The 12609-nt window shown below is 43.6% G+C and overlaps 2 protein-coding genes across 5 annotated transcripts in view; one reads left to right on the top strand and one right to left on the bottom strand.

Annotated features, from left to right (window-relative positions):
- Positions 1–6850, bottom strand: part of fn3krp (fructosamine 3 kinase related protein) — a 41535-nt gene extending 34685 nt beyond the window's left edge. Inside the window, exon 1 of one of the 4 annotated variants that reach the window (XM_072483140.1) lies at positions 6715–6850. Coding sequence is in view for 3 of the 4 variants with exons in the window: in XM_072483142.1 (XP_072339243.1) it covers positions 6638–6778 (141 nt within the window). In the remaining variant the exon portion in view is untranslated. Of the gene's footprint in view, positions 1–6637 lie in introns of all 4 variants that reach the window. The other 3 variants (XM_072483142.1, XM_072483139.1, XM_072483141.1) reach the window with 3 other exon arrangements.
- Positions 6851–7242: 392 nt separating this feature from the next.
- The window catches only part of LOC140395413 (ras-related protein Rab-40B), an 82243-nt gene continuing 76876 nt past the window's right edge, over positions 7243–12609 (top strand). Inside the window, exon 1 of the mRNA XM_072483137.1 lies at positions 7243–7726. Within this exon, the coding sequence (XP_072339238.1) occupies positions 7510–7726 (217 nt within the window). The 5' untranslated portion in view covers positions 7243–7509. The remainder of the gene's footprint in view (positions 7727–12609) is intronic.

The raw sequence follows: 12609 nt of genomic DNA, 5'->3' as shown, positions 1-12609 counted from the left end.
TCTAGAGGATCCACCGCAATCCGGCCACTTTCCTCTCTTTTTTCCATCCGTGTCCAGGGGGGATTCCCTTCTGGATTACAGCACAGTGTTTTTTGCCGTTAAAATTGCCGTTGGGGCTCCTATCAAGAGCCCAAAAGTCCGTTCCACCGAGCTGCCGAAACGTGCGACCTAGCTGGTCATCGCCGCACCTGGAAGTCCCACACTTTACATTCATGATTCAATGCTTTTGTGTTTTTGTTTTGGAAGGTCTTTTAATATATTTATGTTTAATGCTACATATTTTTATAAAAGGTCTTGTGATGCTCTGCGTTGCGTCCCTGCCTCTGAGCCAGTGGCTCTGATTTTGAGCCCCACTCCAGTACTTGATGGCCCTAAAAAGTGTGTTCAAAACGTGAACGCACCTTGGCTGTCACCCAGTAAATTATTCCAATATGTCCAATTACATTCACAGCACAGACTTTGATTCAGTTACAAACACAGTAACCAGTCAGGAAGCATGTTTGAATATTCACCACAGGTGCAAAGATTTTTTTTTAAAAAAAGAGTTGTTTTTACTTTCAATAGTCATGCACACTGCTGCCTGTGAGCAAACCTTTTCTCCCCCAATCCAGAAGTATTCTCATTTACTTTCATCACAGGTGTCCACAACCTAGATCTAACAATTTAAGCCATTTTTTGTATATGTTACATTGGACTTTACAGTAGGTTCCTACTGTAAAATCACGTCAACAAACAAAAAAATCACCACTACTCTGAACTGCCATAAACTGAAATTAGCTACAATTTTGACAAAGAGACATTGTGATTATATTCATCCAAAGGACTGAGCTGCTGTGCATAAATTAAATGCTAAGCCTACAAGGTGAATTTTTAAAAATCTGTTCAAATCTTGCCAGGACAAAGTGAAAATTAAGTGTCCATTTTGCCAACTTCGCGATAAATATTTGCAAATACAAACTTCAATTCTCACTCCACCACAGACACTGTGTTCCTGAGATCTTCTCTCCTTCAGTTTGTGATTAAGTTCTTTCAGCAAGGAAAGACAGTTGAGCTGTCTGAATTCACTTTGATGTTTAAATCTACTGACATGCTAGAGAATGTTGCAGACAGAGAAAGCAACAATGAAGTAGCATATTTTCACATAGAATAATAACAATCTCTTAACACTACTCTGGGCAAAATTCAAGATAAAAATCATATGAAAGATACTGGAGATTATAACATATGGCTCGATAAACATTAACCCAATTGAAAAAAAGCAAATTACTGCGGATGCTGGAATCTGAAACGAAAGAGAAAATGCTGGAAAATCCAATTGAAAAGGCAGGCACATCTACCCACGAATGCTTAAATAACTCCAGCCAACCATTAAGCATGCAGAGCAGCTGTCTCTCGCACTTAAATTCACACTTCACCCATCAACCTGACTGTTGCAGATCAAAGGATGAGACTAAATTCTGCAACTATTCCAAGTTTTAAAAGCATAGTTCAGAAAATTTGGTTATATTATTTTAAATATCTACAGAACATCAGGCCCCTGCCTGTTGCTGGAGCTAAGTACTGGGAGAAAGAGGGAAATTAAAGACACGGTTGGTAGCGCAGAAAAGAGGCTGAGTTGTCTTTACTTTCCAGGGTAATCTTGGAGTAGCATGTGGTTTGGACAGAGGTGAGGTTCAATACCAATTGATGTGGTCCAACCAGATATGGACCCTTTGGACGAACAAAGGGAGGTGAGATCAAGAGTAATGGCTGGATGGGGCAGGGAAACGGTTGTAAAGTGGGACAAGGACAACATTGGTGGGACATGAAGTTCGAAATGAGCAAAATCAACAACTGAACTATTCCTCCAATGGAGGGCCAAATACTTGCAGGGAGTTTGAAAGTGTAGTGATAAGTAAATTTGGTGGGGGGAGCTATTGCTGAATCAAACACTGATGTGGGTTCTCATCAGTGACTGAGATTATGGGAGAGTTTACAGGGAATGGCATGGTCAAGGAGCTGGTCAAAAACATTGTGTAGAAGATTGTAGTTTAGTCGGGCAGCATGGTCAGCACGGGTTTGGAGGGCCTGTTCCTGTGCTGTACATTTCTTTGTTCTTTGTTCTATTAGTCGGAGAATTTATATGAAGCACAAGGTTAGGGGAGGCATTGGGTTCACCGTGGAGGAAGGAGAAAAGTGGTGGAGTGAAAGGAGTGAAAATGAAGAGTACAGAAGGCGAGGGAGGATATCTTGGGGTCAAACTAAGTGTGGGGCATCGGGGGACACAACAAAAAATATTTTGAAGATAGTGTCAAACAAGGTCAAATTCTCAAAGCAGAATAGGATTCTGGAGGGCTAGGACCAAGAGGCCAAAGTGTGACATGATGAGAAGGGACAAGGCTCCACTGTGATCGTTAGGTCAAGGCAGTGGTCGAATGTTTCGGCAGATTGGGAGGCTTCAGGAAGAAATGAAGAAGCCAGAGAAAAAATAGAATTGAAACTTACTCACAGTGAGCTGGGAATGAATGATTATAGACAGTACAGTACTTAAATGTTCTTAATGGATTAAGAGGTATGTGAGGGAGGTTTTCAGTATTATGAAAAGCTGAGCACATGATTTTTTTCTGTTGGTTGATGAATTGGTGACAAAAAAAGCAGAGAATAAGGATTATCGCTGGAAAGATGAAGGGGAAAGCACACCGAGAATCTACGAACATGGAATCCTTTGTTATTGAGACCATCGAAACAATTACTATAACATAATTTAAAACTGAATTGATAGGGCAGCACGGTGGCGCAGTGGGTTAGCACTGAGGTCCCAGGTTCGGTCCCGGCTCTGGGTCACTCTCCGTGTGGAGTTTGCACATTCTCCCAGTGTCTGCATGGATTTTGCCCCCACAATCCAAGGACGTGCAAGGTAGGTGGATTGGCCACGCTAAATTGCCCCTTAATTGGAAAAAAGTGAATTGGGTACTGTAAATCTATAAAAAGAGAAAAAAAACTGAATTGCTAAGTATTTGACAAGAAACATTTAATTCAAGAAAAAGGTAAAGCAGGGCAACACAATGGCTAGTATTGCTGCCTCACGGCGCTGAGGACCCAGGTTCAATCCCGGCTCTGGATCACTGTCCGTGGGGAGTTTGCACATTTTCCTCGTGTTTGCGTGGGTTTTGCTCCACAACCCAAAGATGTGCAGGGTGGGTGGATTGGCAACACCAAATTGCCCCTTAATTGGAAAAATTAATTGGGTACTCTAAATTTAATTTTAAAAAGAAAATGGTAAAGCACAGGAAATGATGGTCGATAGCTCTGGCTGAAGAACTTGCCCTAACAAATTTGCAACAGGCCAAGTATCCTCCTTCTGACCTTTAATTATCTGATTCAACATTCTGCACTGACTGACAAGGTGGGCAGGATTATAGGAAATCCAGGGCGATTTACCCTCAGTTTTTTCTGCATTTGTTCTCTTCTTATTTCTTACAGATATGAATTTCTGGAGAGATTTACGGTAGGGATGTGGGTGTAGCTACTTACACCAGGTACACTACAGAACTTCAAGAAAGTGGCTCACAATCACCTTCTCAAGGAGACTTAGGGATTGGCAACAAATACTAACCTTGCCAGCGCCACTCTAATCCCATGAATTAAGGAACATTTAGCTGTTCTTTAGGTGAGTGCCCAGATCCTAAGTGTGAAAAGCTGTGTTAAAGTTCAAACCAAATTGAATACTGAACTAACATCCACACCCATGCAAAGGTGTTATTGGAGATCAATAAGTATAATCTTGGTTGATTTTTTTCTTTTCCAGCCTAGGGGCACCATGAACATGTCAGGCATTAATATAATTCTCCCTGATAAAATCAGCCAATTTAGTGCAGTGCAAGTGATCAGATCTGGGATCTCTAGTCTCTGGGGTTCAGCAACACGCTGTATTTATCAATTAGTTTTCAATTCAGTTTCCAACTTCCTGTTCCAGAAGCGTCTGCCATCTGCCTGCCTTCCTGTCAATCGTATGGCCATGACGCAAATGCATGTGCACAAGGAATCACGGGCAAAAAGTGTATGCTCGCACATTTTAGGGCAGAAAGCCTTGGACTAGGGGTTGAATTTTATAATTGGGTTTATTTTTTGCTTATGCCTTTTCAGTTTTTGTAAATATTTACAGTAGATGTCAGTGAACGTAAAGATGTTATTTGGCTTGGTGGAAACGACAGATCCGATGGGCTCTGTAGTGTTTTTTAAATCTAGCAATAAAATGTCATAGAAAAGGCTTCATAGAAAAGGCAAGATTCTTTCATTAATCTTGCTATTTTGGAACCTTTCTTGATGGGGCAGTATGGTAGCACAGGGGCGGCACGGTAGCACAGTGGTTAGCACAGTTACTTCACAACTCCAGGGTCCGGGGTTCGATTTCCGGCTTGGGTCACTATCTGTGCAGTCTGCACGGTCTCCCAGTGTTTGCGTGGGTTTCCTCCGGGTGCTCTGGTTTCCTCCCATGTGTCCAAAGATGTGCGGGTTTGGTGCATTGGTCCTTAGTGCCCAAAAATGTTAAGTAGGGCTACTGGGGATAGGGTTCTCTTTCCAAGGGACAGTGCAGACTCGATGGGCTGAATGGCTTCCTTCAGCACTGTAAATTCTATGATGACCAATTAATGTGTTAATCTACTGTGAATTCAAGAATTAGATGCACAAAATAAACCTGACATTTATCTAGTTACCATCAGCCATTTTAAGTAATCGGTGGATAGTCTCGGTTGCTACAGATAGTTAGGACAAAGTTGCCTCAGGGCAATATTCTGGGCATAGTTACAGGAATGAGAATGTGCAGCTTCCATATCTTAAGAAGTTCTACTTTGGGACATGCAGTTGCAGACATACAGGATGTGAAAGGCTAATACAGGGAAAATCCTACTAAACCTCACTTTGGAACATGTGAGCAGGAATTGGAACCATGGTGAATTTTCCCCAGCTTAATGCAGTCTTTCATTGCTTGTTTGTAACTTCACTTTGATTCACAAATCTTTCCTTTCTTAAACATGACAAGCTGTGATAAACCCACCAAAATTGTAGCTGGCCAAATCATGAACCTCAGGAGGAGGAAAATTTACAGAAACTAATTTTCTGAGAAATTTACAGCACAGAAGCAAATAAATTCATCTTCTATTCTAACTGTGTGGAAAATGATTATTTCTATGTTATTTTTTCATCACTTCACATCCAAATAACATGTTACCTATACATGAACATCTGCAGGGTTACAGGAAGAAGGCAAGAAATGGCAACTGGGCACAGGTCATTCAGAGAACTAGCACAAACTGAATAGGCCAATTGGCCTCCTGTGCTGTAACAACATTCTGTGATTACCAGCACACTGTCACAAACATCCAAGGGTAATTGGCAACGATGAGCACGAGGTCAGGTTTAATGCCTGGATCTGGTATGTCTCTTGTGGAGACCATGAATTGGTTAAATTTAAATTGGTTTTTGGAGCAGGCAAGGAACTTGATTAGGGGGTTTCCCCCATCCACACTCTGATAAAGTAATTCAAAAAAAAGCAGAAGGGCATTGCAAAAAAAACCATATTATTTTACTTTAAACAATTTTATTTATTATTTGTAGAAACACAGTAGTGGAACTAAGAGAACACCGTTTGACTATACCGATCATAAGGGATGTATGATGAAGTAGCCAGGAATACATCCAACCAGAGTGGGGAATTCCAATTTTACCCCATCGAAGTATATCCTTTCAAGAAACACTCAAAATTACTCCACATCAGCATCAAATTAGTTGTTCCCCACTTAAAATCATTCTTTGGGTTTCTCCCTCCTATCTGTAAGATTATTCCATACATTTATCATTTCTTGATGATATCAATCCTAATTTCCTTTTATGAAAGCAAATTACTGCAGATGCTGGAATCTGAATCAAAAACAAAAACGTGCTGGACAATCTCAGCAGGTCTGACAACATCTGTGGAGAGAGAAGGGAGCCAACGTTTTGAGTCTGTGAGACTCTTTGTCAAAGCTGTCGATATTGGGACGTGATCAGTGTTCTCTGTATAAGGATGAAGGTGAAAAATAAATTCTAGTTTTACTGTTTGCTTTGACCATGTTTCCTTTGTTTAACTCCCACAGTTTTATAGTGCTGATTGAGGGATGTTGCTTTATCCTCTAATGAGTGCCCCTCCACCTCTTTTCAAGGTCATAACAAACCTCACTATCCATAGAATCCCTACAAGGAGGCCATTTAGCCTATTGAATCTACACCGACCCTCTGAAAGAGCACCCCACCTAGGTCCCACTTGCCCTCGCTATAATCCCACCTATCCTTTTACACACACAGGGACAACTTAGAATGGCCTAACCACCTACTCCGCACTTTTTGGACTGTTGGTGAAAACCGGAGCACCCAGAGGAAACCCACACAGACACGTAGACAACATGCAAACTCCACAGTCACCCAAGCTTGGAATTGAACCTGGGTCCCTGGTACTGTGAGGCAGGGGTACTAACCACAGAACAGGAGGAGGTGTCAGAGCCACCACCATTCTTTCCAATGCATGAGCTGCAGTATTTAGTTAACTGTACAAGATCCCCCCCTCCCCCAGTTGCGCACATAACAACATTCAAAGAAACCGAAAATTAAATGCATTAACCTGGCTTTTATGATTGATTTTGACAAAAACTCTTCCTGAATCCGTCTCATAACTCTGCCCTTGGCTAATACACCCACCCGCTGCGTGTCCCAAAGTTTTCAGAGCAACTGTGTTCAGCTCCCTCTTTAACAAACTCTCCATCTTCAGCAATCTGGCTGCGGGGACCTCGACAGGCAGATGTCAACCGACCGCCTGATCCAGCCGCCCCCCCCGAATCATCGCGTGTTGAGAGAAACGTTTTAAAATTCCGCCTCTGAATAGCTTTTGTTCGTTTCCCCCTCCCCCCTCCCCCCTCCCCCGGAAATTCGATTGCAGGAAGGGAGAGAAAACCCCTTCTCCAGAGAAATTAATAAAACAGGCGCGACTTCAGGCCGCCCTGGGGAAACTACAAGTCCCAGCATCCCTGCGGCTCAGGTGGCAGCCACGAGGACCCCGGCGGGTCCGAGCGCGATGTAAACAAGCGGCGAGGAGGGAGGAGGGGAGCAGAGGCGGGGCCAGCTGCGATTGACACTCCAGCCGCCCAATCGGCGGCGGGCAGGTTGGAGGCAGGGTCACGACGGCCAATGACGGGAGAGCGGCGGGAGGCGGGGCGGTCCTGTTGTGTTGGAGAGGAGGCGTCGAGCCGTCAGAGGCCGAAGGATCGCCGGCGAGGTTGCAGACGATCGAGCTGAGTTTGAAGCGGAGCTCGAGCAGATTTGAAAGATCGGGCGGAGAGAAAAAATACCCCACAAGTTCCACAGTAGTTGGAGGGTGAGAAAGCGGACGGGGAGTTATTTTGCTGTCAGGCGGACGGTGAATGGTTGTCAGCGCCGGCTCCCTGAGGGGCACCCCCTCCTCAGGACAGTGAACGACAGCGAGCCGAAACTTGTCCGATGAATTTCTACTTGTTCAACGAAAGGAACTGCCGCCAGTCCGCTGCTCCGGCATGGAGCGTAGCCCGTGAGAAGATGAGCCACAAAGGCAGCCCGGTGAAGGCTTACGACTTTCTGCTGAAATTCCTGCTGGTGGGTGACAGTGATGTGGGGAAGGGGGAGATCCTGGCCAGCCTGCAGGATGGAGCCAGCGAATCGCCTTACGGTTACAACATGGGTGAGTAATGAACACAAACTCCCCTGCACCCTTAGTGCTGTAAACTACGGGGCTGTGGACCGACCGGGTGCAGGAAGGTGGGATTAGAAAGAACACCTGGGTCTCTTCGGGCTGCCATGCACAAGATGGGCCGAATGGCCTCCTATGCTGTAGCTTTTCTATGGTTCAAAACACACAAGAGCCGGCAACCAATGTATATTCTTTTAACCACCCAAAATATACTTCATTCATAAAATCAAAATTGCACGTCTAATGCAAGCGACAAAGTTGAAGTCAAATCATTGTTTGCCAATGTAAAAACAGAAAGTGGTGGGAAAAACTCAGTCGCATCTGTGGAGAAACATCAGTCCAATATGACTCTTTGTTGGAACTCCAATACTGCATTGTCACTATGCTTGTAATTACAGTTGATATTTACAATTTTCATCGCACAGCCAACCTACATCCCAAGGAGTTTTAAAAATCCGCCTGTGTCCTGTGACTGAAAGGCCTCAGACGGTGCATCTAGCCCTGGACCTTGGAAGCTGGCAACCAGTGTGCGCAAACAGTTTCAGGCTTTAGACTCTAATAATAATCTTCATTAGTGTCAAAAATAGGCTTATATTAAAACTGCAATGAAGTTACTGTGAAAATCCCGCAGTAGCTTCACTCTGATGCCTGTTCGGGTACACTGAGGGAGAACTCAGAATGTCCAATTCACCTCACAGGCACGTCTTTCAGGACTTGTGGGGGGAAACCCACGCAGAAATGGGGAGAATGTGCAGACTCCGCACAGACAGTGGCCCAAACCAGGAATTCAACCCGGGTCCCTGGAGCTGTGAAGCAACAGTGCTAACCATTGTGCTACCGTACCGCCCGCGCTCTTCTCTCTCCCTTTATTTCACGGCCTAGATTGAGGAATGTAACCCATTTGTCCCGGACATTTTGTTGTATTTTCATGCTGAAACTGGATAATTAAGCAAATAGATTTAAGTCTGAACATGTTTTATTCCAAAAACAAGTTTAGTAATGCAGAAACTTTTGTTAATCTAATTAAATACAAAGTAATCCACACTGGGAATACTGTCGATGTTTTGGTAGAAGATCAATACAGTAAACGTTTTTAAGTGTTTTGAATTAAAGTGAGAGATTATTCAAATAAAGAAAGTTTGTCTATTTTTCTTATCAATTTTGTAGTGAAGCTATTTGCTGCAAATTATTACTGATGTATGTTATTAGTTTGAAGACTGTATTTACATTGTTCGCCAGAATTAGAGAAGTGTAGGTATCTTGGAGAGTTGTGGGGCTGGAGGAGATTACAAGAGATAGGAATTGGGTGTGAAGCCATGGGGGTATTTGAAAACTTGGGTGAGAATTTTAACGTCAAGATGTTGCTTGATCGAGAGCCATTGTGGGTCAGCGAGCGCAGGGCCATGGGGGAATGGACCTTGCTACAATTTAAGACGCAAGCAGTAGGGTTTTGGACGACCTCACGTTTACAGAATGGGGGAGACCAACCAAGAGTGTGTTGGACTAGTGTTATCTAGAGGTCACAGATTTGAATGACGATTGAGCAGCAGAACGAGTTGACGCAACCAAACACTGGTTGCCCAATCAAGTATCTCATTTCTTTTTGTAGATCCTAGCAATGCATTTTGTTCCATGCAGCGATTACACTTCAAATATTTTTCATTGAATCTGAGTTACTTTGGTAGTTCCTTACATAGTGACAAGCACTGCATAAATGCATGCATGTTCTTTTATAATACTGACTAGCCACAGTAATACAGAATTACTCCATGACAATACTGTAATTAAAAAATGTAGCTTTCAGAGATTTTTTAAGTTTGTTTTTCAAGTTTTGGTCTGCCTAATTATATTTTATATTCTTTGTTCAAATTGTTTCTGAGTATCAAAAACAGGTTAAATTCTAACAATTTTACTTCAAACTGCGATTCACAGAGGTTCGAGATTGATCCATTCAGCATTTGTGAATCTATTACAAATAAATTAATCTTGGGGTGGAATGAAGAGTTCTGTACTAATTTGATCATGAACGTTTGTTGACTCACATTTTCCTGGTTGGTTTGAGGAAATAATGCAAACAAATGTGCGGTTGGTTGAATGTATAGTCTTTCAGCTTTGACAAAGAGTCATCCAAACTCAAAATGTTAACTCCCTTCTCACTCCACAGATGCTGCCAGACCTGCTGCAATTGCCCAGTATTTTCTGTCTATGTTTGTGTTGTATAGTATTGGCTGAAGGTTTGCAGTATAAACTTGTACGAACTGCACTATTGCAAGTTTTTTTCTTTAAATCTGGAAACAACAAGCTAGCCAGCATGCTTATAAATATTCTAGTTTTTAATATTTTTGAAGTTGTAATATTAGAATGCAAGTAGATTTACAGCAGTGGTGAGGATTCCCGTAACAGCTTCCCCAAACAGGCGCCGGAATGTGGCGACTAGGGGCTTTTCACAGTAACTTCATTTGAAGCCTACTTGTGACAAGCGATTTTCATTTCATTTCATTTTAATATGAAATATCAATAGAAAGAGCGAAGGATTCACAACCTTGATGATGATAGAAGAGAACATGTGCTGATGAAATGCAAAATTTGCTAACTGTATCATTGTGGTTCATGTTGAGAATTTGAGTGATGTATTGTTTTTTAAAATTCTGCTATTGAGGCCGTGTAAAATTTATTGGTTTTCAGTATGTCTTGAAGGAATGTGTTTGTATGTATTGAATTCAGATATAAAACTTACTTAGAGCCTCACTATGGTTCAGATTTTAGTATGAGGCAATGTTCATTTTACTTTTTAAAAATAAATTTAGAGTACCCAATTATTTTTTTTTCAATTCAGAGGCAATTTAGCATGGCCAATCCACCTAACCTGCACGTCTTGGGTTGTTGGGGTGAAACCCACTCAGACACTGGGAGAATGTGCAAACTCCACACGGGCTGGGATTCAAACCCGGGTCCTCAGTGCCGTAGTCCCAGTGCTAACCAATGTGCCACGTGCCGCCACAATGTTCATTTTACTGATATCTGCCCACACGCATTTTGGTTTTTCAGCAACAGCATCTGGCCAATGGAAGTCTGATAAAGTAAATGTAGGATCCTCTCCAGAGTATCTGGGACATGTATGAACAAGGCAAACAACAGTGTGTCTCGATAACCAATCAGAGTGAAGAATCCTTAATGAAGGATGCAGAGTCTGAACCAAGAAGTTGTTCTCAACCCAAATGTAAAATCATGTACAGAAAGTAAAATGTACAGAAAGTAAAATGTACAGAAAGAGGGAAAGAAAGATGAGATTAAGAGAGCAAGATGAAGGAGAACAAAAACACTTTTAAAAATGTTTTTGAAGATCCAGTGATAAGTAAAATCTGAAGGAATGAGACCCCAATATACTTCGAGGGGCTGATAACTTTTAAAAAGAAAGATTGGGGACACGTGATGTGAGCAAGGGAGTGGCTGCATTTTCGCAAGCTCCAGCTCTGCCCATCTTTCAATCTTAATTTTTATTCTTCTGCACATCTTTTTTCGTTTTTTGGTCTACATGGTTAGTGTAATGTACCAAGAGATGTTGGTCAGTGTTTCAGCTTTATTGAGTAAAGTTAAAAGGCTTTAATCCTCGTTGATTGGTGGCAGCTGGAAGAAGTTGGAATGAAGCCCTGTCTTTGGAGATGCACCCATTTTTGAGGGGATTCTAGCCTGAACAATACAGTGTTCACCAGCAGATGATGGCTGCCTGCGATAATGCCAATCCATCTGAATGGCTTGACTCTGCGATGCGGAACGTTTCTGGAGTTGCGAGGTGTCTTTTTGAAAGCAGTGGTGGTGCATCCCCCGAGCCTCTCCTCCCACTTAAGCTTCAGGTCCTCAGTCTGTGTATCCTCTGCTCCCATTAGTTCTTTGTAAATATCTGAGACTCTACCCTCACCTATCTCTCCCCTCGATACTACCCTGTCCTGCCTCCCCTTTGGTGGGAGGCGTGGGAAGGATGGCACCAGTCTGCGCACGAAATCCCGCACCTGTAAGTATCTAAAGTCATTCCCTCCCACCAGCCCAAACTTCTCCTCCAACGCCCTCATGCTCGGGAAGCTCCCTTCCAAGAACAGATCACCCACCCTCGCAATCCCCGCCCTCCCCCACAGTCTATATCCGCTGTCCATGTTCCCCAGGGCAAATCGGTGATTGCCGCAGATTGGGGTCCACACTGATGCTCTCACATCCCCTATGTACCTCCTCCACTGGCCCCAGATCCGAAGAGCCGCTATCACTATAGGGCTGGTGGAGTACCGCGCCGGCGGGAGCGGCAGAGGCGCCGTAACCAGGGCTGGCAAACTGGTGCCCCTGCACGTAAGCAGCCTCCATCCACTCCCAAACCGACCCCGTACCCACCATCCATTTCCTTATCATCGCTATGTTGGCCACCCAGTAGTAGTTGCTGAAGTTCGGCAACGCCAGCCCCCCTTCCCCTCTGTTCCTTTCGAGCATCACCTTCCTCACCCGCGGGGACTTCCGTGCCCAGAAAAATCACAGGATAATTTTATTCAGCCTCTTAAAGAAGGACCTCGGGATGAAAATGGGGCGACACTGAAATATGAACAAGAATCTTGGGAGAATCGTCATCTTAACAGACTGCACCCTCTCCGCTAGTGACAGCGGGAGCGCACCCCAACTCCAAACCTCCTCCCTCACTCGTTTCACCAGTCGGTACAGATTGAGCTTATGCAACTTGCCCCCGTCCCGTGCCACCTGTATCCCCAAGTATCTGAAGCTTTCTCCTACCAGCCTGAACGGCAACCCCTTCAGCCTACTCTCCTGCCCCCTCGCCTGAATTACGAACAACTTGCTCTTAGCCATGTTCAATTTATATCCTGAAAACTGGCCAA

The sequence above is a fragment of the Scyliorhinus torazame genome, chromosome 18, assembly GCF_047496885.1.
Source record: "Scyliorhinus torazame isolate Kashiwa2021f chromosome 18, sScyTor2.1, whole genome shotgun sequence".
Classification (NCBI taxonomy): Eukaryota; Metazoa; Chordata; class Chondrichthyes; order Carcharhiniformes; family Scyliorhinidae; genus Scyliorhinus; species Scyliorhinus torazame.
Note: the sequence above shows the minus strand (reverse complement) of the source record. Positions and strands in the feature narration are given on the sequence as shown.